Source organism: Cynocephalus volans, chromosome 7, assembly GCF_027409185.1.
Source record: "Cynocephalus volans isolate mCynVol1 chromosome 7, mCynVol1.pri, whole genome shotgun sequence".
Lineage (NCBI taxonomy): Eukaryota > Metazoa > Chordata > Mammalia > Dermoptera > Cynocephalidae > Cynocephalus > Cynocephalus volans.
In genome coordinates, this window is record NC_084466.1 from 87,691,083 (window position 1) to 87,717,423 (window position 26,341).

Genomic DNA, 26,341 nt, shown 5'->3' on the forward strand with positions numbered 1-26,341 from the left:
GGAATGGACCTTGAAGAATAGCAGATTTATGATATGTCTGATAGAGAATTCAGAATAATCCTTTTAAAGATATTCAGGAGTCACGAGAAAATACAGATAGAAAATTGAAGGGGAAAACAATCTAAGAGCAAAATGAGAAACTTGACAAAGGAATAGAATCAATTAAAAAAACAAATAGAAATTCTAGAAATAAAGAATCTGTTCTGAGAGTTGGCCAGTTGCTCAGTTGTGTAGAGGCTGTGTTATAACACCAAGGTCAAGGGTTCACATCCCGTACTGGCCAGCTGCCAAAAAGAAAAAGGAGAAATGTGAATATATATAAAAAAAAAAGACCAAGAACCCCAAGTCTCCTAAAGTGATCAGGCATTTGTCCAAAGATAGTCCCTGTTCCTCCTTGGAGTCTGAGTCTTGTCATGAATCACCCATTAATGGTTTCAGCAATGTCACTTTGGAGGTCAGAAATTCCTCAGAAAAAATAACAACCAAGTTACCAAAGGAAGGACCCTCTACAAAAAATATAACTGCAAACAAACTGGCTACAAAAACTGGCTTTAACTTTACCCCCAGCAAAGGGCTAGATCACCAAAACATCATCTTCCAGTTTGGACTCCAGTTCAGAGTCAGATGACCAATGCATAGTGTCAAAGAGCGCCCCAGAGTGTGCTGCAGGTTTCTTAAAGACAGTAGGCCTCTTTGCAGGAAGAGGTTGTCCAGGTCCGAGGCCGTCGTCACAGACTCCGAGTGCTGCTGGATGGAAGCATTCTAACTCATGCTGGCAGAAGTGCCCCTGCTCCTCCTCCAAATATGTCTCTCCCCACTCGTTTAGGAAGAAGGTGAGGTAGAGGAGACGGTCTTTTTTGGAAGCGAGCTGGGGGTCAGAGCATGCCAGGCAGAGGTCAAGGACGAGGGCAAGCTGTTTCCTGTGTTTTAAATGGAAACACTGCATATCAGAAGCAGGAGCAATTAAATGAAATGGTAACTAACACATCTGCTATTATCCAGAATCCAGCAGAGACACACAGGAGGACTACAGTTTGTTACCACTGTTAGCAGCTGCCCTTCAAGTTGGAGAAAAGACTGCATTTAAGCTTTTGGAACCAACATTCAATTATTCTCCTAATGTCTCAGACTACAAGGAAGGACGAAGTATTAAGCCATAATCCAGAGATCCAGCAAGTAGATATCTTTTATCCTTACCCGCCTTGAAAGAACCTGGGAAATTTGCTTTGATTTATCACAACAAAAATGGAACTGAAGTCATGGAGTATACTGTGACAGAGGAGAAGGATCACTGTTTTTTGAGGAGAGTTGATTTATCCAAGATTGATTACTGAATCTCTGAATAAAACATTGAGTAGGAGAGAACTTGTCTGAGTATGACATCTCCACCTCATAGTTTATAAATGTCTTGTTTGTGAAAGGGACTATAACCTGAACTTTAAAAAAAGGATTTGAAAGTTGTATAGATTTTTTGTTACCTTCACTTTACTGCATAGGAAAAAATCTGCTTCATCATTTAAAATAACATGGGTGTTGATTTTGTAAATTTAAAACATAACATTCCCTGCAGGCATTGTTATACACCAAGCATGTGTGGTTTCATCTCTTTAAGTTTATTTTTTAACCATCAAGTAACAATTGTCAGTAGGAGTTCATAATACCAAGTCTAAGAATGTGCTGTATATCTTGTCTCAATAAATTTTATTAAGTAACATTTTAAAAAAAGCATGTTACTTGATCTGATTTTTTGACATTTGAGTTCCATTAAATGTGGAACAGCTTACAAATTTCATGTATTTTATATGTGCAATTGTCATGAGTTAACAGGTAGTTGGATCTGTTGCAGGCAGTGAGTGAAGGAATCCTTTCACATTTTTTTCAACCTTAAAATTAAGGATTCTTAGTGCCCTGTGTTGAGCAGTGCAAATAAGATATCATGTGTGTGCCTGGAGGAGAACTGGTGTTCCACTTGGTTGAGAGCATTTGCTGTGAGCTTCAGAGCAGGGAATGTGTTATCTTGCTGCATGATGCCAAGCACCTGGCTGAGCTGGAGTGAGGATCATGAATGGAAACTTACTTTTTTGTTATTATTCAATACAACAAATAATTTAATACAATAAATAATGGCTAGATATATATTGTGAAAATTACGTTATTTTAAAAGGTCAGATCCCTCTTTCAACTTTGCAAAATTTTAAAGCCATATTGAACTAAAAAAAAAAAAAAAAAAGAAAATGAGAAGAATCTCCTTACCTCATCAACAAATCACTTAATTCTACTTGTTTTTTTAATAACAAATGTTTATTTTTTCCAAAATATGAAGAAGAAACTAATGGCTGGTATAGGGATCTGAACCCTTGTCTTTGGTGTTGTAACAGTGTAAGGTTCAATGATGTTTACAGTTTATCTTTGCTGATTGTTCTTTTTTAAAAACCATTTTTATTTATGTATGTATTTTTGACACTGGCCAGTAAGTGGATCTGAACCCGTGACTTTAGTGTTAGAAGGCTCTAGCCAACTGAGCTACCCGGCCAGCCCCGATTGGTCTTTATTTCCTCATGTGGGGACCTTGTTCAATATCTTAGTGAACTGAAGGGATCTGAAGTGGTACTGCCAAGGCATAGGTTTAGTAAACCCCAGCCTACCTGAGTCCCAGTAGAGAGAGAGCCAAATGAGGCACTTGACAGAGACCTAAAGATAAAAATAATTTAAACAAATTCTCCTCAAAACATTATCTTTTAATTGTCCATTTTTCATGTAATAGTTTCCCTTTATGGTATTACTGATTAGTTCAGATAACTAACCTGCAGCACTAATAATCACACATCAGCTGTGGTCTATCTAGGCTTTCAAGAAAATTGTTCTGGGGCCAGCCCCGTGGCTCACTCAGGAGAGTGCGGCGCTGGGAGCACTCTCGGATCCTATATAGGGATGGCCGGTGCGCTCACTGGCTGAGAGCGGTGCGGGCGACACCAAGCCAAGGGTAAAAAGAAAATTGTTCCCATAGAATATGCTTTTTCACAGATATCTCCCTCTTTTTTTTTTTTTAATCCAAGGATTGTTTCATAAGAAGATAACAATTGCAAATCAATCTGTTTTTTTCAAGTTAAGTCTGGGGGTCTCTAAGGGCTAGTAAAAAAAAAAAATGTAGATGAGATACCCTAGGTATATAAATATTAGCAAAGAAACTACCTAAAAACTAAGATAATGCACTTTACAGATGGGTCTGTGGGTAATTTAAAATTACTTACTTTTATTAAGGAGAAATAACTAGAATCCACATTCCAGATTCCAAGAAGCCTTTAGTACTTAGAATGAGAAATACTTTAAGGCTAAGGAAAGAAAATAAAATTGTTGCCTCAAATATGATTGCAGGTTTTCTTCCTGATTAAATGTGTGTGCATATGTATGTGTGCGTGAGTGTATTTCAGAATTCTGAACTTAAAGAATTGATAGACTAGAGATGCAGGCTTCAATTAAAGGCAGAGGTAGCCCCATGGTGCTTATCTCCACAAGTAACTTGGTGATATTTTTATTGAGGCTAATTGTCTTTATAGTAGGGAGTCCGGAACTAAAGGCTTAGAACTCCCTGAATGGGGTTTGGTTGCTGTGCTCTGATCTTCCACACATATCTTTTCCAGAAATCATCTGAACTTTGTTGAGTGGATTATTTTTGCATGTTTCTCTTCTAGGCCATGGAACAAATGTAAATAGATAATTGTTGCAAATCTTATTTCTTTGCAATAACAGTTTACAGGATCATAGCTGATACAAAACCAGATGCTAAGATAATAAGAATGCATGTAGAAATACTCATATGCAAATATATATTTGGTGGCTTGATTTCCTTACTCTAGAATATACATACAGAATATACTGATACTGAGATGCTTGCCTATGTATAATCTAGTAGGTAATTTAATCCCATGCCATAGGACTGTAGCTTCCCTGGGTTCCAAATCAAACAAACAGCACAGGGAGTTAGTTGTTGATGTGCTTTTGCAAATGAGATTTGTGTTCATTCAAGGGCTCACAAAATTTCTTGGTATGTCCTTTCCATGGAGAAGAAAGTAGGTATTCTTTATCAAGCTACCTGCAACCTGCAACGTTTTTAGTTATTTCTTTCTGTATTTTCCAGGAAGGTGCTGCTGTATCTACACAGTTATTTAGAAATAAATATTTTGCAAATTTCTATTATGTTAAGTCAAATCTGCATTATTTGTTCACCCCCCCTTCCCCCACTAATGAAACAAGACAACTAAACATCCTTGAATGACATGGCTTACTCTGTTCTTGAACCATTATGGGCACCTACTAACTGTTCGTTCCATGTTAAATTAACAAAAAGATGTTGAGCAGCATTATGTTCCATGTATGTATTGAGCATCACTTTGCACATATTGAATGCTTAAACTGAAGCTTGAACATTTGTAAAATCCATGGGGAGTCTAATAAATTTATCACAAGTTTTTGTAGAACAACAGTATAAAGCAGATAGGATTATCTAATTCCATTAAGTTCTATAGGTCATTATTATGTACTTTCATCAGACTTGAACTCTGTAGCATTCACCTTCCAGATTTATAAGAATTTAGAACTTTGGAGAAAGAATTACAGTTTTTCAAGGCTACTGAAAGGACATGCTTTTGCTTCAATATGGCTCTTTTAAACAAATGTGTAGGGACAGAGTCAGAAGAGTCGGTGGGGGTGGTCCTTGATAAGAAGGGGGCTTGAGCTTTGTTGGGAGAGAAGTGGGATGCAAATCCTTGCTGGTGGCAGGGATGGTGTCTCCGGTGAGGGAACGAGTAATCACGTCATCATCTGGAGGCCATAATGCAGTGGTGTGGCTGGTCTTGGGGGCAGCAGGCCAGCCTGGCCGAAGCAGAGCATGGCTTCTGTGGCTCAAAAGCAAATGATGAGCTCTTGGCGAATGCCGTGCTCCTTCCCACCAGGCTGGGCGCATCGGGCTGCTCTTTCCAATGAGTGAGCCCGCTGCTGCAGTGCCTCTCAAAGTGTTCGGTTTGGAACTCCTTGTGCTCTTAGAAAGTACCTACAAGTGGCCCACTGAAAGATGAGAGTCCCTCTCTTAGCCAACAGGTCATGCTTGGAAGCCATCAGATTGGGTGAGGAGTTTTCCTTACTCTTGTCTGGGTGTCTGGTGCAGATGGCAGAGACAAGCCAGGCAAGGAGGCAGCTTTTTCCCTTGCCCCTGTAGCTACCAGATTGGCCAATGCTGTTGGCATCAGATTCACACTGATGAAACAGGGCTTTGTCCTACTTGTAGAAAGCCATATCCAGAAGATTCCAGTGTGTATAACCCACTTTCCCAGGAAGAACTGCAAAGTTCAAAGACTGAGGAAAAACCAGAAGCAAAATGAGAAAAAACAGAAAGTATAAGAAAAGGTCTAACTGTTGCCTATTATACTTGTACAAAAACATCATCTGTGACGTAGGTCTTTCTCAGTGCCTAGCCAGCCCAGGGGTTTTAAAAGGACCAGAATATTTTGGGAAGTCTGATGAAATGTATAAAGTTGCCATCAATTTTATATATATATATATATATATATATATTATGTATAATTATACATAATATATATGTGTGTGTGTGTGTGTGTGTATGTATGTATAAGTTGCACATTATATTCAGGCTTGCACCAGGCCACGTGCCAGTGCTTACATCACCTGTATCTCCCAGGACAGGGCCACACAGTGTGAGGACAACGTGGTGGAGATGGCAGAACACTTAAGGCACTTCTAGGTACACAGAAAAGTGCAGCTGCCACCTTAAGAATAAACACTGCCTGCATCTACCTGAATCAGAGGATGGCTAGCCTCACAAAAGAAAAAATGCTTGTGGGCAAATATCAAGAATATGCAATAAGCTACTTCAAGAATTTTATAAATTAAATCCCCATTTTATTCAACTTTCCATGGGTTTCAATGATAAGAATAAGAGCCAAGTGACACCATCGCAGAGCCCTATTGACAAGCCTTCAATTCTCTTGTGTAGGGAAGAGTGACGTGTAATAGGGATGGGCCTTCACTACCACTTAGTTGGTCAAAATCTAGCCCAGTCATCCCTGTCAGTTCATCTGGTCATGGTGCATGGTCCCCTTTGGAAGGGGCAGGGACAGAGTCACAGTTGCTATTCCCAGACAACCCAACCCTACTTCAAGTGGCCTTTCTCCTTGCCCCAGCTCCCCACTGACATCCAGGGACTGGCCCACAGCACCAGACCCATGGGCCTCCGTCGGAAACCATGGTGCTATCATGCTCCCATACCGGCAAGTATCCTTGACTGTGGTTCTTCTCAAAAACCAGAGGACATCTTGGGATTGGATCTCTTTGGTGCCACTTGAAAAAGCCTTAGCAGTCCTGATTGAGAAGGAACAGCAAGCCTGCCTTTGCTGACATCCCTTCAGAAGTCCTCTTCACACATTACAGCAGCCAATGGTCCAGCTCAGGATTCCTGCTGCACACACCAAAGTCCCCTCTCTCAACAGATCATTTCAGTCCTGCCATGAAGGCTCCCTCAATTCCAGCAGCAGTGTGTGGTAAATAAGTCACTCTGTCTTCCAGGTCAGGAGCCCCCTATCCTGGATGGCCTTTCCACACAATAGCATAATGCTCTTGAACTGCGCAGCAAACCCCACCTCAAATAGCAACTTCTTAGACTTGAGTCTCCTGCCACAGCACCACACCACACAGTTCTGGGAGGGGTCTGCTGTGGACTGATTGAATTGTGTGCCCCAAAGTTCATATATTAGAAGCTTAATTCCGACTGTAACTGTTGAGGGGGGAAATCCTATTATGGTAATTGAAAGATGGGGCTTTGAAGAGGTGATTAGATTGTAGGACCACACCATAGTGAATGGATTAGTGATGGTGGCCAGGGGTGTGGTTCGGAGGGCTTCAAAAGGAAAGCATGTAAGAGTCTCTCTGTCTGTTCCACCATTTTCTGCCATGTGAGGCCCTTGCATTACTGTAAAGCCGTCACCAAAGAAGACTCTTACCAGATGTGTTCCCTGGACTTTGGAATTCCTAGCCTCTGAAACTGTAAGCAATAAATTTTATTTTCTTACAAATTACCCAGTTCCAAGTATTTTGTTGTAAGTTACAGAAATGGACAAATACAGGGTCCCTATAGCAGATAGGTTCCTTTAAGGCCTTTAAGATGAATAGTTCACACCTTCAGGTTGTTAGGTCAGTAGGGTTAGTTTCAGAAATTTCTCTGAAAAAACATAAAAGGCCTTTATCACAATCTCACAAATTTTTAATTGGTTGTATGCCTTATAATATTGAGCTCTATAAGAAAGGTGGAACATTACACCTGGTTATTGGTTAGATGCATTTTAATTAATAGGAGAGTTGCTAAGTTTTCATATACCATATAAAAGCAAAAAAAGACACAAAAGAACTGGATTTGGATGAGCTTCTGGATAGTGGAACACAAATATTGGAAAACGTGGAAGTTGCCGGAGGGTGGTGCACCTGGAGAGGGCATGGAAGCTCCGTGCCCCTTCTCCCATACCTTGCCCTATGTATCTCTTCATCTGAATCCTTTGTAATATCCTTTATAATAAACTGGTAAATGAAATAAATAATAAATACATTAAAAACAATTATAGAATAATATTTACTGCCATAGGAAAATATACTATTCATAATATAAAAATCACTGCATAAAATGATATGTTTAACATATTATCATTTTTGTAAGAAAAACAGTATGTAAGAAAATATTCTCAATTTTTATTTTCAGATTTAAAAAAAATTTTAGTTTTTTGTTTCCTTAAGTTTCTCCATTGAATTTAGGTCTTCATTGTAATGAGAAAAAAAGTCAATAAATGGTATGTTTGAAAGATTTAAAAAAATACAAAAAAAGAAATTTTTAAAAAATGGACTCTGATATTACAGTACTGTAAAGTTCAACAGTATGATAGAAATCCTGATTTTATGATTTTTCTTTCTTTTTTTTGGCAGCTGGCCGGAACGGGGGTTGAACCCTGGAACTTGGTGTTATCAGCACCACGTTCTAACCAACTGAGCTAAGTGGCCTGATTTTATGTTTTATAAGTAAACTTGTTCAAAAATAAATTTTAAAATGGTTATTCATGAGAGCGGGAGGGATAAAGCCACCCTGTACTTTTTGCACTTACTTACTTTGATACACACACATGCACACACACATCAAAACTGTGCTATGTATTAATAAAGTATTTAATATCTGAGAACTCCAAATATTAACCATTTACAGACATATATGTGCACAAATACACTTTCTGTGAAAGAGAGATAAATTCCCTTTTGGCCAGTCATGTTTTTATTTCTAGGGAAATACTTTAGGTTCCTATAAATTTGATACTAGAATATCTCTGGTTCTGCACTGCTGCCTTTGAAGGTTTCAGAACTTTGGGTTATATGATCCCTTAACATTTTCTAGACCAAGTATCTACTATATCTAAGGGAATTATTATTATTATTATTATTATTATTATTATTATTATTTGGGGGCAGCTGACTGCAGGGATCCAAACCCTTCATCTTGGTGTTATCAATATTGCACTCTAACCAACTGAGCTAACTGGCCAGACCTCTAAGGGAATTATTCTTATGAACAGTGTTCTCATTTAATTTGGGCTTTGGAGGTGTCTGCTAAAAAAAGGACATTTTGTTTCTCTCTCCACTCTCTCTAGTAGAATAGAACAGTCACTCATTCTTGTATGATTCATATAATTCATCTTATCCCTTGTCATGGAATGGTAGTGTTACCCTCAGAGTGTGCTATTCAGCTGTGAATACACTACTTACTACTTGTTGGTGACCTACACCACCAGCAAGGCAATCTGTTGTTTTTAGCAAGGCTCATGGATGGATTTACAGAGATCCATCAGGATTCTGGGCTCTTTTGTGACCTACAACATTGCATTGGCAAGACAAGTAGCTGGGTTAGAGTGTGCAGTTTGTGGCTGTTGACAGTGAGGGTGAATGACACGAGCTGGATGGCATCTAATGTAGTGATGTGTACACCAGTGGGGCTCACAACCATAACTGCTGTGCTTTTGATGATGGCAGATTGCAGTCAGTCCAGAGTGGCTTTTCCCAGGCTTCTCCTGCACTTGGTAACACTCTAAGTGCTCAGTTCTTGGTACTTCTTTTATTTTTCAAGACAACGTGTAATATTTCTTTTGTTTTAATCATTTGAAAATGTGGCATTTTAATTATTAGCACTGCATCTCATAACTAACTGTAACATTAAAAAATTAAAGTTGTCTCCCTAGGACTTCTGGTCAAGATGGCAGAAAAGATGGTCCCCAGCATCACTCTCTCCCACAATCAACCAATTTACAACTATTACAAAGCAACGACTGCCAAGCTGGGGCTGCTAGAGCCCAGGTGAAAAGGAATTCATGAAGGCAGGAGAAGCCACGATGAGAGAAAGGAAGGACCACTCCCACTATTTTGAGCCCTGGCCACTTCAAGGCTGGCCCTGGTGAGCACGCAGAGCACGATCTGGCAAAAGCCACAGCTGTGCCCTTCGGATGAAGTTGCTTGGAGGAGGCAGGGGAGAGGAGGGCCTTGGTGGCCCCCAGGCCAGCTAAACCAGTAATAGGGTTCACATGGACCCACACAGGAGGGGCCACAGACAACTGAAAAAAGGAGCCACTCAGAGGCTGATGAGTCATCGCAAGGGACGAGTGCAGAAGACCACTGAATTTTTATGTGTCTCCACGTTCAATCTATTGATATCACATATCATGCAGCCTCTGGAAAATTTTGCTTGAGAGGAAGAGTGAGAGGCAAATAATTTTACTATGAAAATAGATTTTTTCCTACTATTTTATTTGTTTAAGCAAAGTAGTCAAATTTCACATGAAAAATGGGATGTTTACATTGCTCTTTAAAATTTTTCAAATTAAATTTTTTTTTTGTCAGCTGGCCAGTATGGGGATCAAAAATTTTTAAATTGTGGTAAAAAACACGTTTACCATCTAAGTTTTAAGCATACTGTTCAGTGGCATTAAGTACATTCAAATTGTTGTGCAACAGATCTCTAGAACTTTTTCATCTTACAAAACTGAAACTCTATTGAACAACTCCTTATTCCCCCACCCTCCAGCCCCTGGCAAACACTGTTCTCTTTTTTTTTTTTGCTCTGGTCAGTGGGGATCTGAACTGTCATCATAGTGTTACCAGCACCATGCTCTCCCAAGTTAGCTAACTGGGCCAGCCCCAGGGTTTTTTTTTGGGGGGGTTGTTTGTTTGTTCACCATTCTTTCTGTTTCTATGAGTTTGATTACTCTAGTTACTTCATATATGTGGAATCCTGCAGTATTCGTCTTTTTTGACTGGCTTATTTAGCTTAGTATAATGTTCTCAAGGTTCACCCATATTGTATCATGTGTCAGAATTTCTTTCCTTTTTAAGGCTGTATAATTCCATTGTATGTAGATACCGTATTTTATCTATTCATCCCTTAATGGACACTTGGGTTGCTTCCACCTTTTGTCTATCGTGAATAACATTGCTATAAACATGCACATGCAAATAGCTCTTTGAGATCTTTTTTTCAGTTCTTTTGGATATATATCCAGAAGTAGGATTGTGGGATCCTATGGTCATTTTATGTTTAACTTTTTGAGGAAATGCCAAACTGTTTGCCATAGCGGCTGCAACATTTTACATTACCACTGACAATGCACATGGCTTCCAAATTCTTCACATACTCATGGACACTTGTCATTTTACTTTTTTCATAATGGCCCTCCTTACCAGGTGTGATTTTGGTTTGCATTTCTCTGATGATTAGTGATGTTGAGCATCTTCTTATATGCTTGTTAGCCATTTTTATATCTTCTTTCTTTGGAGAAATGTCTGTGTAAGTCCTTTGCCCATTTAAAAATCAGGTTATATGTTTTTGTCATTGTTGAGTTGTAGGAGCTCTTTATATACTCTGGATATTAACTTATTATATATATAATTGCAAATATTTTCTGTCATTCTAAGAGTTCAGTTTTCACTCTGATTGTGTCATTTGATGCACAGTTTTTAATTTTGATGTAGTCCAATTTATTTTTACTTTTATTTTTGTTTTTGTTTTTGTAGGAAATCATAGCTAAGTCCAATGTCCTGAACCTTTCCCCTTATGTTTTCTCCTAAGAATTTTATAGTTTTAGTCTTACATTTGGGTCTTTGATCCATTTTGAGTTAATTTTGTATATGGTGTAAGGTAGGGATCTAACTTCACTCTTCTGCATATGGACATCCAGTTTTCCTAATGCTATGTGTTGAAAAGATTGTGCTTTCCTGGTTAAATGGTCTTCTCAAAAATCATTTGACCATAAAGGGACATGAAAATCAACTACAATGTATATTGAGAAGTTAAAATTTAAAAAAAAAATCATTTGACCATATATATAAGGTTTCATTTCTGGTCTCTCTGTTTGATTCCATTTTTCTATCTATCTTTATGCCAGTACCACACTGTTTTGATTACAGTAGCTTTGTAAAAAGTTTTAAAACCAGGGGTTCACCAGTTAGCTCAGTTGGTTAGAGCATAACCTTATAACACCAAGGTCATGGGTTCAGATCCCTGTACCAGCCAGCTACTAAAAAAATAAATTAGTTTTAAAACCAGGAAGTGTGAGATCTCCCACTATATTTTTCTGGTTCAAGATTGTTTGGGCTGTTGGGGGTCCTTTGAGATTCCCTATGACTGACTGCATTGAATCTGTCTATCACTCAAGTAATACTGATATCTTAACTTTTTTTTTTTTTTTTTTTTTTTCCGTGATCGGCGCTCAGCCAGGGAGTGCACCGCTCATCCTTATATAGGATCTGAACCCGCGGCGGCGGGAGCGTCGCCGCGCTGCTAGCGCAGCACGCTACCGAGTGCGCCACGGGCTCAGCCCCTGATATCTTAACAATATTACATCTTCCAATCCATTAACATGGGATGTCTTTCCATTTATGTGTCTTCTTTAATTTTTTTCAGCAACATTTTGTGATTTTTCAGCATAAGACTTTCATTTCCTTGGTTAAGTTTATTCCTAAGTATTTAATTTTTTCTGATACTATTGTAAATGGAATTGTCTTCTTAATTTCCTTTTTGTATAGCTCATTGCTAGTTATTGAAACACAACTGATTTTTGTATGTTGATTTTGTATCCTGCAAATTTGCTGAACTCATTTATTTGTTCTAACAGATTGTTGTGAACTTTTAAGAGTTTTCTACATAAAAGATTATTTATCTGTGAGCAGAGATAATTTTACATCTTCCTTTCCAATTTTGATATCTTATTTCTTTTTCTTGCTCACTTGTTCTGGCTAGGATGGTGAAAGTGGGCATCTTTGTCTTGTTCCTGATCTTTGAGAAAAAGCTTTTAGTTTTTCACCATCAAGTATGGTGTTAGCTGTGGGTTCTTTGATGGCCTTTATTAGTTGAGGTGGTTTTCTTCTGTTCCTAGTTTGTTGTTGTTGTTGTTTTGTTTGTTTGCTTAATCATGAAAGGGCACTGAATCTTGTTAGATGGTTTTTCTACATCTATTGAGGTGATCATGTGTTTTTTCCCCTTTGTTCTATTACATTGATGATTTTCGTATGTTGAATGCAAAAATGTTGAGCCATCTTTGCATTCCAGGAATAAATCCCACTTGGTCATGGTATAATCCTTTCAGTGTACTCTGAAAAATTCTGTTTGCTTGTGTTTTGCTAAGGATTTTTGCATCAGTATTCATCAGGGATATTGATCTATTTTTCTTGTATTGTCTTTGGGCTTTCGTTTAAGGGTAATGCTGGCCTCAGAGAATGAGTTTGGATGTGTTCATGCCTCTTAAACTTTTCAAAAGAGTTGAGGAGAATTGGTGTTAATTCTTTATTAAATATTTGATAGAATTTACCAGTGAAGCCATCTGGTCCTGGGCTTTTCTTTGTTAGGAGGTTTTTGATTACTGATTCAATATCCTTACTAGTTACAGGTCTATTCAGATGTTTAATTTCTTCATGATTCATTCTTGGTAGGTTGTGTGTTTCTAGGACTTTATTTGTTTCATTTAGGTGTCCATTTTGTTGGGATAAAATTGTTCATAGCATTTTCTTATAATCCTTTTTATTTCTGTAAAATCAGTTGTAATGTCCGTCCTTTATTTTCGATTCTAGTTATTAGAACTTTTTTTTCCTTATCTAGATAAAGGTTTGCCAATTTTCTTGATCTTTTCTAAGAACAAATTCTTGGTTTCATTGATTTTCTATATTGTTTTCTATCCTCTATTTCACATTTATCTCTGCTTAATCTTTATTATTTCCATCCTTCTACTAGCTTTAGGCTTATTTTGTTCTTCTTTTTCTAGTTCCTTAAGATGTAAAGTTAAGTTGTTGATTTGAGATCTTTCTTTTTTTGGTGTGCTTACAGCTATAAATTTCCCTCTTAGTACTGCTTTCACTGCATCCCACAACTTTTGGTATGTTGTGTATTTATTTTAATTTGTCTCAAGATCTTTTCTAATTTCCATTGTGATTTCTTCTCTGACCCTTTTGTTGCTTAAGAGTATGTTGTTTAATTTCCACATATTTGTGGATTTTCTAGTTTTCCTTAGGCTATTAATTTCTAATTTCATTTCATTATGATTGGAAAAGATGATTTGTATGATTTCAAATCCTGGTTCCACTATTTCTGAGGTAATTACTTAACTGCTGCATACCTCAATTTCCTCATCTGAAATTTGGGATAAATCATAGTATTTATCTTACAGGATTGTAGTGAGGATTAAATGAGTTAATAGATGAAAACAGCTTAGTGTCCATGTAGTAACTGTGGTGTAAACATTAGCTATCATTATTGTAATTTTCTCAAATGGAAAGTAATATTTACTATTGATATTAAATTCTTGTGTATCTTTTTTTTTTTTTTTTGACCGGTAAGGGGATTGCAACCCTTGGCATGGTGTTGTCCACACCACACACAGCCAGCGAGCGCACTGGCCACCCCTATACAGGATCTGGACCCGCGGCCTTGGTGCTACCAGCACCGCACTCTCCTGAGTGAGCCAAGGGGCCGGCCCCAAATTCTTATGTATCTTAATAACCCATATGTTGGTCTGTGATTCTTCAACACCAACTGGGTGACCTACAATTCAATTCAATTGTGACACTAAATACTCATAGTTAACTACAGACCCCACAAGTTAAGGGCTCATTTCCACAAGACTGCCTTCATTTCAGATGCCAGTCATAAGTCCTAGAGGCCACCCATACTTCTGATGCATGGCTATGAATCCAGTGTTCTCACAACCCCCTACTCAGGTTTGATAATTTACTAGAACTCATAGAACTCTGGAGAACATTTTACTTACATTTACTAGTTTATTATAAAGAATACAGCCAGATGAAGAGGTATATAAGGTGAAGTCCAGAAGGGTCCTATATGCAGGAGCCTCTGTCCTGGCTAAGTTGTGATGTATCTCTGCACATGGATGCATTCACCAGCCTGGAAGCTCACAGAATATCGAATCTCCTTGTTGAAGAGTTTTTATAGAGCTCAATAGCCAGCACCCCCTCTACTCAACTGCCAAAGTGTGGGGTAGAAAGTTCTAACTTTCTAATTACTTGGTCTTTCTGGTGACCAGCCCATCCAGAGGCTATCTAAGGGACCCCACCCTAAATTACCTCATTATCTCAAACTCAGGTATGATTGAAAAGGGCCTGTTTTGAATGACAAAAGAAACTCCCATCACTAAGGAAATCCCAAGCATTTAAGGTGCTCTGTGCCAGGAACCAGGGATAAAGACCAAATGTATTTTTTTGTAGCAAGTTGGAAATAAGTGAGAAAAGTGGTGGAAAATGATTAACTACTTCTATCAGTCCATTTCTGTTGCTCATAACAGAATAGCTGAAACTGGGTAATTTATAAATAAATGAAAATTATTTCTTACAGTTTTGGAAGCTGGGAAGTCCAAAGTCCAGAAAACACATCTGGTGATGGTCTTCTTCTGGGTGATGACTCTCTACAGCAACTCAGGGTATCACATGGTGAGAGAACATGGCATGAGCAAGACAAGAGTGAGCTGACCTTCTCACTTGCTCTCCTTATAAAGCCATCAGAACCGTGCCCATTACTCCATTCAGGAGAGTGTAGAAAGGTCTCACAATCTAATCACCTCTTAAAATACCATAATCTGATTTCCTACCCTCTTAGCACTGTTACAATGGGGGTCAAGCTTCAATGAGCTTTGGGGGGACATTCAATCCATAGTACTGCTATTATTTTAAGTGTGTTAGTCTCATCTTTTCAACTAGACTTCAAACTCTTTGGAAGTAAAGACCATGACTTCAATTTCAATGACTGCTATGGCATCAAGCACTGTGCCAAATAAGTGCTCAGTTCATTGCCAGGTTGTAATAACAGTAATACCTTGCATTCATAGAAGACTTCACAGCTTTACAAAGTTGCCTTACGTGTATTATCTACAGTTATGTACGGGAAAATGACATTTCAGTCAATGATGGATTGCATATACGATGGGGGTCCCATAAGAATATAATGGCTATTATAGCTTAGGTTTGTAGTAATATCATCTACGTTTGTGTAAGCACACTCTATGATGTTTGCACAATGATGAAATCCCCTACCAAAGCATTTCGCAGAATGTATACCCATTGTTAAGCAACGTATGATTGTCCTTTGAATCTCACACACTTGTGATCATCTCCATTTTACAGATGATCAAACTGAGGTCCTGAGAAGTTACTTACTCAGTAAACATAGTTCATGAGAAGCAAAGATACAATACAAACCCAGTTCTTCTGATCTGAATTCCAGCCTTTGTCCACTTCACCACCAAAGATATCTGACTGCAAGACTGGTGACGGTCTTGGTCCTAAATCACTTAACTTCTCTCAGTCTTATTTTCTTCTTCCAAAAAACATGGGATCCTTAAAGTATTTTCAGTTCCAAAATCTGAAGATTCTATAATCTCTAGGTTCTCTACTAGTTTTAAAGTAGCACTTTCTGTTATGTACAACAGTTGGCTTTTCCCCTGTTCCGGAATGTCAGCAGCAGACATAGTAACTATACTTTTATTTAACAAATGTTCCCAGAGAGCCACTAATTTGGAAAGACAATATATAGCTAAGTCAGTTATAAGGCAAATCCCACTGATTTCCATTTAAAAAACAAAACCCAAAAAACCAAGGAAAAGTACATGAGTATAATATACTCAACTAATCATTTTTGGCAAAGAATAAGTAGGAATGGTTTTGGAGCCCATGGCATCATAGGTGTAAAAGGAATACTCTTAAAGTAGAGGGAATATATTGATTTCAGGAACATTTTAACCAGGCATCTACCCTTTCCTAGACTATAAACATTTCTCTCATGCCTAGTGATAAATTACTTGAATTTGAACAACTTCTCCTCCTCTTCTGTGTTAGGATATGAAGTGCATGTAGCTAGGATGGAACAGAACCCCCCACCCCTAGAGTGTTATCATTATATAATAAATCAAGGAATAACAAGAGTCAGGCATTGGAAGGGAGTTAACTAGTAGGTAAATTCCAAAGTGTCTTCCAACACTGAGTTTCTACGACTTCAATTTTGCGCAAAGATTCATGGCTCCTAGTTATGTGAGATGTCTGTGATCTACTTTATAAAGCCCCAAAGTTCAAAATACTGTTAATTTGAAAAGAAGCCTACTCATCCTCATATTTGATAAAATACTTTTCCTTCCTCCTTTCTTAAAGACAGTCTGGTGGCAACATTCTTGTGTAATTGCACAAAACAAATGCTTTGGAACCCAAGGCCCAATTTGAACGAAGGCTTTTAAGCCTCAAAAATTTAATATGACAAACTATTCATTTATCTACACTTTTGCAGAGATATCATTGATGTTTGGTAATTACTTTTTGTAGCAGTTAGAGTCATTTTGTAATCTTTTTGCAGATTACTATACTTGGTCAAAAATTTACTGAGCGCCTACTATATGTCAGGCACAATGACAACCACTTAGTTTCACACAATTCTTAAAGAAAAAAGGACCATCACTGCATTTTGGCTCACTTCATCCTCTGGTAATGAGATAAAAGGTTTACTTTGTTTTTCAAGCAATAGAAATGTTAATTCACTTTCTCAACTTCAAGTTGTAGACATACGAAATACAAGAAACTATTTTTCAACAGAGCTAATGTAATCCTGTTGCAGTGACATAAAAAAGTAAAATCTCAAAAGTATGGCTTGCTTATAACTAGGAAGAAGACACACAAGAAGATTTCAACAGAAGAATCATATAAATACCAAAATGAATTTGACTCTGTGTAGGTCCAAAAGCCAGAAGTTATAGAGATGGCGACGTCAGCTCAAGACACAACAAACCCCTCCCCCCAACAACCTTTTCAACAGTTAAAGCTGGTTTGAATACTGCAATAGCTGCTGTGTGGACCACTTGCCTGGAATGTTGTAAAGGAGGCTGAAGCACTAGAGGGAAGGTTGCATTATTAGATAGTCTAGTGTACCTTTCCATCGCAGATTCCATAGTCAGCATTACTATTATGAATTCCTTAAACGTGACAAAAGCGGTGGCAGTTGAGGTCTTTACTGGACTCAAGAAGCCAGGTAGTTAAGGTCGGGGTTTCCTGTCCCTGCTTCTCTCTCCTACGTGAGACAGCCCTTGGAAATGGCAAGAGCCAAGAGTGGGTTTTCCTTCTAGGATCTCGCAGCGACCCGCTGTCCAAATCAGTTTGGATGACTCTCTTGCCGAAGGCCCTCCATGAAAAAAACGAAGCGTTCTACCCCGGAACGGTCCCTCCTTACGACAAGAAGGAACGGAAAGGCAGGAGGCGGGGGGCGGCGATGTTCTGGCAGGCGTGCGCCGCACGAGAGGGCAGCGGGGGCCGGTTCTCGGCCTAGGACGTCCTGCACGGCGCTCGGTCCCACGCTCGTCGCCTCCCGCCACCCAGAAGCTGGCGGCCCAGCCGGACCCGCCGAGGCCGCGACGCCGGCGTCAACGGCGGCCGCGACGAGCTCCGGAGCGCGTGAGGCACCGGGGTCCCGGCGGCGATTGGCCGGCCGCGGCGCCGCTCCCAGAATGCAGCGCATGGCGCGTCATTGAAGAGAGACCATGATGGCGGCGGCGCTGGGGCCCCCAGAAGTGATCGCTCAGCTGGAGAACGCGGCCAAAGTTCTGATGGTGAGGACACCGCGCCCCCCGGACCCCGGGGCCCGCGGGCCTCCGGCCGGCCCTGCGGCGCCCGCGCTTGCCGCCCGCTGGGCTGGCGACCGGGAAGGGCCTCCTGGGAGCCCTGGAAGTGGAGGAGGTGGCGGTGGCGTGGCGCAGGATTCTCCAGCCGACTTTCCCCCTGCCTTCGTCCCCTCCATCCAGGGGCCGTCCCCTTCCCCTGGCCTCCCGGCGCCCCAGTCGGGCGTCGGAATATAGTAGTGTAGGAAGGAGGGTTTCCTGCGCCACGGGCTTCTCCCCACGTCCTGCCCGGCAGGCTGGGTCTGAGCAAGGCGCGGGATGGGAGGTCGGTCTAACCCGTAGGGCTCTGGTCGGGGAAATTTGTGGGGCTCGGTGCGCGCCGCTGGGGCGTGGGTGCCGGGAGGGAAGGGATCGCACAGCCCGGGTGCTGTTAGCAACGCTTTTTCCCTTCGTGCATTCGGGTCACCTAGCGCTTTGCCTGACATGCAGCCACCTCTGGGGTCACTGCAGCCGGCAGCACGTGGAAGCACCGGCAAGAGGGAAGGAGGGGAATCTTTGGGACCAAGGTCATTGGGGCAAAACGTGGGCCAGTACCCAGCTCCCTAAGGGTCGCGTCGTCTTGGAGAACTGCGTCCCCGGTACTCTTTGACTTCGTTCCTACACCACAGTGAACAGTTTGGTGAGGTTATTTTCTCAGGGAGTTTGAGAAGGCTGAGTCAAAGGATTAAAAAAAGTAACCCAGGCAGAGAGAAGTAAGGATAAACTACATTCAGTGACTCAGTAGACTGTGTTTGCATTTGCTGAACCAGCTTTGTTTCTGTAAATTATGACTTCCGTGTTTCTAGTTTTTTAATTTATTCTGGAAGTTAGAGATTCATTTGACTACTTGAATAAGACTTTCTAAGAATAGCATGCAGCCTGCGTTGTTGCCTTTTTTGGACTTTTTTCCTTTTTCTTTTGGTTCGGTGTTAGGGTTATGTGTTCGAGCATCTCATTTCAGAATATTTGAACTATTTCTAGCATATTTATATTTCCGTTAATCAAGTTTTGTTTTCACACATAACACCAGATATTTTTGCTTTGGAAATCGAGAAGTCTAATAAAAACAGGATTTACTTGCTTCATTATGAGTAAACTTAACATATCATTTTGTCACAAAACTGACTAGGTGACGTTTTCAGACTCTTGCTAGTTAAATTCAGAAAAAAACTAGCGAGTATTCCCCTTAATACAAGGCTCTTGTACAATTCCTCACGTACAGATTCCTGAAATTTTCCTGGGAGCTGGGGACTCCGTTTTCATTAGATTCTGGAAGAAGTATGTGACCCCCAAAACACTGCTTTAGTTCTTACATTGACTAGACAAAATTAGTGTCCTTCATCACTGGCCTAATATAAATTAGTAGTTGTGCTAGTCAAAACCATCCCTCTTCCCCGGCAAAGCCTGTTTTATTACTTATAAGGAATAGGTGGGAAGAATAGTAACAAGTACTGTTTATTGAGTGACAGAAATTGGGCTTGAGGCTTTACGTACTTTACATATTTTATTAATCTTTCCAACAGCTTTATAAGGTTGAGAGAGGGTTTAAGTGGCCCACGTTACATAATTACTAAGTGGCTGAATTGGGTCTTTAACTCAGATCTCTCTGGTTCTAAAGCTGGGTCTCTTTTCACTCTACCTCACCCCCTCTCATACATGTTGTATAGATAGCTATTTACACGCTTTTTATCTTTCCGGAGGAGAGAAGTATTGAAAATGTGTTATGTTATTAAAAATAGGAAATTTCCATTTACTATTCAGAAATGTGTACTAAAATGTGTAAGAATAGCAGTTGCAGCATTATTTCTCAGTATGGAAGCGGTATTCCAATTTATTATTATTAACAACAGCTAACATTTATTGAGTACATACTATGTTTGAGGCACTATGTCAAGCACTTTACATAGATTAATTTATTTAATCCTCAGTAACTCTATGAGGTAGGTATTATTACTTTCATTTTCATTTTATAGACTAAGGAACTTAAACATATAGATGCTAAGTAATTTACCTGGAAAGTGGTAGAGTAGGGACTCAAACTGACGTTTGTCTGTAGTTCTTAACCTATAGGGTAGTGGGACCAGAAAGAAGGTTAATTAATTCATTTCGGGATAGTTTGAAATTGTTACTGTTCCTTCAATTATTAAACATTTTTTTAAAATGTGTGTGTGTGTATGTATGTGTGTGTGTATATATATATGGAAGCAATTTATCCATCTGTTGTGGGTTTGTCCATCTGTGGGTCTGAGGAAATCTTACAGAAAACTACTATATTTTAACTGTTAAAACATTTTGAGATTCAAAGTAATTAGTGCTATAATTATTTTTGCTTAATTTTCCCATTAGGTAATTCATATAGTTCTTTTATGAAAATTAGCATAGAATCTTAGATAATTTTAAGAGCTCATTTCGTACAGAGGTTTTCACTTAGGGAGTCCAGGATGGACATCAGAAGGAAATTGTAAGCAGATACTTTGGTGCAGACATACATTTTTGGTAATAGGGTCTGTTGCTTTTATCAGCTTCTCTCAGGGACAAGAGACCATGACAAATAAGAACCTAGTCTTAGCATTCTCCCTTCCATTCTACAGATGGGGAAACTGAGGTTCAAAGAGGTAGAAGTGACTTGCCCAAGATAGGTCACAGAGTATATTAGTGATATGACTGATCCAGAACCCAGATCACCAGACTGTCATTTCAGAACTTTTTTACTTTTAATGTTTTATTCAACCATGTTGCTTCTCAAAATCAATGTATTATATTACTATAAATGTTACATTTTATTACTTGATGGAAAATTTCTAATTTCGTTACATCTATATTCAATCCTGTTTAGGTTGTTGGATAAGCTGCCAAATAAAGTAGTGTATTGGACCTGTAGTGTAAAAAAGGTATTTATGGATTTTCTAGGTTTCAACATAAACAGTGAGTCTCCCTGCCCATCCCCCTGCCCCGCCAGGTAATAACAGAGAATATTTTCTGTAGATACTTGGACATACTGCTTAATCTTCTGGTTTAAGATGGTGAGGTTGTTTGCTAGAAAATAAATTTGAAGGTGAACAAGTTAGAATAAGGGTGGACTGTTGTAAATTAGTGATGGTATGCAAGTGAAGTGATCTCTTTGGAAAACATTGTGCAAATAGAACATTGTTTAAATAGGTCCCCAGCATTTCTTTGCCAAAAAGATTCCAGCTGTTGGCTTTTGCTGAAGAAAGCTAACCTTAAATTTTGAGAGCTTATTAAATGCTTATCAGTAAGTAAAGTTGACCATACTTCTGTGTGAACATTCTCTTTAGTGAGAGTCTGCCTATGAATTTAGCAGGTTACCTAAATGTAGACCGGAAAATTTGGTGTTGTAGGTAGCTGTTATTTTATGTTATTCAGAAATTATCGCAGCAATATGAGAATACATTATTATTATTATTTTTTGTCTTTTTGTGACTGGTAAGGGGATCGCAACCCTTGGTGTGGTGTCGCCCACACCGCGCTCAGCCAGTGAGCGCACCGGCCAATCCTATATAGGATCCGAACCCGTGGCGGGAGCGCTGCAGCGCTCCCAAGCGCTGCACTCTCCCGAGTGCGCCACGGGCCGACCCGAGAATACATTATTTTAAAGTATATCAATAGTATACAAATAGAGTAAAAAATGAGAGTCTCCCTTCTCTTCCTCCCACACGCTGACTCCCTCCCTAAGCAATCCATATGAGCAGTTTGAATATACTTTGACCTTTTTCCTTTGCTTTTACAATATACATTATATATATTTTATTTTTTAAAGATTTTTTCTACATAAATGAGATGCACTGTAATATCTTTGATTTAAAAAAAATCTTAGCGATACCTTTTTGAGCAGTGAGAAATTCACACTGTGCAGAAGAGTGTACAGTGGGAAATAAAAGTTCGCTAAGCTCCGAATTCCACTCTTTGTTTCTTGGGTATCCATATTGAAAATCTCTAATCGCATACATAAATTTTAAAAATGTATATTTTTACATAAATAATATTGTAAATCCATATTCTCCTGCAGTTTTCTTTGTTCTCCTCATTGTGGATAAATTTTAAAGTAAGTTTGTTTCCATTTTCTTTTTTTGTGAATAGATATAAAATGTAGCATGTTTTGATTTTAGAGACAACAAAATCAAAAAGTTTAGTGTTCTTATAGTGTTAATACCACATTCATTTGAACCTTAAGTCCAAAGAGTGCTTTATTTATTTGTTGTCTTGAATTTCCTTGGTTTTGTTCCCGTCTCCCTTAGGTTGTTTAAGATTGTCTTTAGGATTGTGTGCAGTGTTTGTACCCCATGTCCCCCACCCAGTTATCCCCCACCTCCCTCCCCCTCCAAGTGGTGGAATACTTTAGAGTAGGATCTATCAAAGTTTAGAACGTGCGTAATCAGTCTTAGGGTGATCATTAAAACTGCAGATTCCTTTGCTTTACTTATGAAGGTTCTTTGTTTAGTAGGCCCTGTTTCATTCCATTCTCTCATCTTAAATGGCTTTCTTAGTAGGTCTGAAAGCTCAGCATAGTTTTTGGCCCCTACCTCGTGTTCCAGCTGTAAGGCTATTCTTACCTCCTGTCTTTTTTTTCCCAGCCAGGGCTGGCTACAGAATTTGCAGGGCCCAGTGAAGGTGAAAATATAAAGTCCCTTGTTCAAAAAGCAGAAAAAAGTTCCATTAAAAGTTGTAAAATATAAAGCATTTTCTTTCAGAATATTTTGTTATTTATAAAGCCTATTAGGAATAATATGAGGATACTTCAAAAAGTTCATGGAAAGATTTGTATTATCTTTTAATTTGATTTTTCCATGAACTTTTTGAAGTATCCTCATAGTGATATATGAGTAATAACACACTTATAAGTTGCAAAAAATAATATTTTTGGTGTCATAACTTTATATAATTAATAATACTTTATGTGGTATCTTGATCGGTCATGCAGTTTTTCTGGCATCCTTTTCTATAAATTTATTCCCTTTGGTCATCAAAATTTTTACTTTTAGCAAGTACATTTTCAGTCAGTATAGTTGAAAGCAACATCAGTTGTTCTTTCCAAATGCAAGATTACAAGTAATTTTTGATAATTTTGTATTGTGAGAAAAATCTTTCTTTTGATGTAGTTATTACTAGAGCTGTTAATATTTTATAGACTGTGATAACATGAGAATACATTTCTGTTTAATTATTTTGAAATACAAATTTTAGTACTTTTGGAGCTGATGATTCTTGCAGAACGTTTTTTCCTAGGAAGATTTAACTCTTTTATAAATCAATTTCATGTAAACTTGAATTTAATTTCAGATGTAAATTTATACAGTATTTTTAATGTTTCCGCTGACAGTTTTTTTGTGGGGGGTGCGCAGCTGGTCTGCTGCAATTCTTGTTACTGGTAGTGGTCATACAAAAAAACAGAAGTAGCTTCATAATTTGTGTACGATTAAAAATGCCTGTTTGTACGTCCTGCTGCTGTATCTTGAATTATAAGGAAAAAGTAATTTTAAAATTGTCTTTCTCATTAATAATTGGTTCATCCAAACCTTTAAATTAAAATAGCATTCTTTTCTATTGAGTGTGATGGTCTTTAAACCTAACTTCTATTTTTAAGCCTGTAGATATGTGCTTTGCTGGTAGCAGTTTCCTTTCTTTCTTTTTTTTTTTTTTTTTTCTGTGGCTGGCCAGTACTGGGATCTGAACCTGTGACCTCAGTTTTATAAGGCTGTTCTCTTAACCAGTTGAGCTAACCAGCCAGCCCCTGTATCAGTTTTCAAAACCAGAGATGCTAACCTCTGAAAAATTCTAATAACTCCCTGAGATGGTTTATTGCAGCGTCCATGTGTACGCTTTTGTCCTGTAATTTACTGACAAAAGTTTACTGCCTCAGTGCAGCAGTTCTTGTCCTGGCACTTATGCTGGAGAGTTATACTTGTACAGGTGCCTCATGGACAGGCTCGGGGGATGGATAGGGAAGCTAGCCTCCCACTGAGGGTCTTGGCACTATTCCTACATGGAACACTCTCCTGTCCCTGCTGCCAATCTGGGCCCAGGTGCCACTCCATCCACCTGTAGGGCCTGTGGTGCCCCATATTGCCCCAAGGCATGTGCGTGTGTGCCTGGCCACCAGCCTAGCTTTGCTACTCTCATGTATGTACCATTGGGTTTCACTTATAAAACGCAAGTTCAGAGGTAAGTTTATTAAAAATTTCAGGCCAGCAACAGCAGAGCAACAAATTAAGCCTGGGGTGCTTTTGCAAGTGGGGCCCTATGTGACTGTACAGGTCACATACCCATGAAGATGGACTTGGGCTACAGCATACTGGGCTTTCTTCAGCCCATCACGCTTGATCTGTTCACTCTTTCCAGAACCTTATACGTATGAATACCGTTGGCTTGAAACACCTTTCTCCCACTTGTCTAGTTAACATTTGATTCTTCAGATCTTGGTGTAGTTGTTTACTTTGTCAAAAAAGCCTCACCACTCTGATCTAGATTAAAGTCTTGTTGTGAAGCACCATTTCCTTTGGTGACATTTATCACACTTGCAACTTTATAGTAATTGTGTGATTATATGATTGGTTCCTCTCCTAGACTGTAAGTTCCTCAAGCATAGGGGTTCTGTTTGTTTTTGCTCGTCACTGACTCACTGTTGTGTCCATAACATCTAGCATATTACGTGGCACGTCATGGGCATTTGGGATTAATTTGTGGACTGAAACACGTGAACAGACTGCTATAGGGGAAGGCATATAGTGTAATGGTGATGTCCAGAGACAGATTACGCAGGTTTTATTATTGCTTGTTCCTTGTGAGGCTTTGTTTAAGTTACTGCTTTCCAGCTTCTTGTTACTCTTCTCACATTGCTTTTTCTCTGCATCAGCTGCACCAGCTTTCTTTCACTTCTTCCCACTCCTGTGCAGCCTGCCACAGGGTCTTTCATATATTATTCCTTCTGCCTGTAGTGCTCTTTTTCACTTCCATGTAATCCTTCAGGTCTCTCAGTATTCACTTTCTCAGGGAAGCATCCTTATCCTACCTGAAAGGTAAAATTCATCTGTTCTATATTCAGATAACTGTGTAGTTCTTTTATGGCATCTACCACATTTAGAATTTTATATTTATATTATATTTAGAATTTATATTTATTTGTGTGATTAATTAATGAATGTTAGTCTTCCTTGCTGGACTCATATGTATATTAGTTTAGGGACCATGTTTGCTTTTCTTTGATGGTATATACCTAGGCATCTAGCACAGGGCTTGGCACATAGTAGTTGTTTAGTGATATCTATTGAATGAAAAAGAATGAATGAATAAATGAGGAAGGGAGTAGTGTGAAATGAGCCTAGGGAAATAGGCAGGGGTTGGGTTATCTGAGGCCCTATTTACCATAATAATTAGCATAAATTCACCCAGTAGTGCATCTTGTCAGATTTGTGGTTTTGATGTTTGACTGGCAGCAAGCAGTGTGAAAAATGTGATCTGAGAGAGGCAATACATAAGGTAGGAAGACACATTAGGCTTTTGAAGAAGACTAGGGTAGGAGGGAATATATTAATCCTTTTTTAAATTTTATTTTTTAATTGACATGTAATAATTGTACATATTTATGGTGTACAGAGTAATATTTTGATACATGTGTAAACTGTAATGATCAAATCAGGCTGGTTAGCATATTCATCATTGTAAACATTTATAATTTGTGACAAGAACATTTGAACTCCTAGCTATTTGAAAATATACTATAAATTATTGTTAATTATAGACACCTAGCACTACTATAGAGTACTAGAGCTTAATTCTTCCATCTAGCTGTAATTCTGTGTCTGTTAACCAACCTTTCCACATCTCCCCTCCTGCCTACCCTTCCCAGCCCTCTAATAGCCACAATTGTACTCTCTACTTCTATGAGCTCACTTTTTGTTTTTTTAGCTCCCAAGGAAAAACACAGAGTATTTCTCTTTCTGTTACTGACTTATTTCACTTAACATAATGTCTTTCAGGCTTATTTAAATGTTGCTGTGAATGGCAGAATTTCATTCTTTTTATGGCTGAGTGGTATTCCATTGTGTATTTATGCCACGTTTTCTTTGTCTATTCATTTGTTATGGGCACTTAGGTTG

The 26,341-nt window shown here is 38.9% G+C and overlaps 1 protein-coding gene and 2 pseudogenes across 3 annotated transcripts in view; all 3 read left to right on the top strand.

Annotated features, from left to right (window-relative positions):
• Positions 1 to 298: 298 nt before the first annotated feature.
• LOC134381685 (coilin-like) lies at positions 299 to 1,374 on the top strand (annotated as a pseudogene).
• A 3,514-nt stretch (positions 1,375 to 4,888) lies between these two features.
• On the top strand, positions 4,889 to 6,383 carry LOC134381686 (CCR4-NOT transcription complex subunit 4-like; annotated as a pseudogene).
• An 11,721-nt stretch (positions 6,384 to 18,104) lies between these two features.
• XPO4 (exportin 4) overlaps positions 18,105 to 26,341 on the top strand; it is a 107,509-nt gene continuing 99,272 nt past the window's right edge. For 2 of the 3 annotated variants that reach the window (XM_063101479.1, XM_063101480.1), the window contains exon 1: positions 18,108 to 18,179. In XM_063101479.1, the coding sequence (XP_062957549.1) occupies positions 18,111 to 18,179 (69 nt within the window). In that variant the 5' untranslated portion in view covers positions 18,108 to 18,110. Of the gene's footprint in view, positions 18,180 to 26,341 lie in introns of all 3 variants that reach the window. The other variant, XM_063101481.1, reaches the window with a different exon arrangement.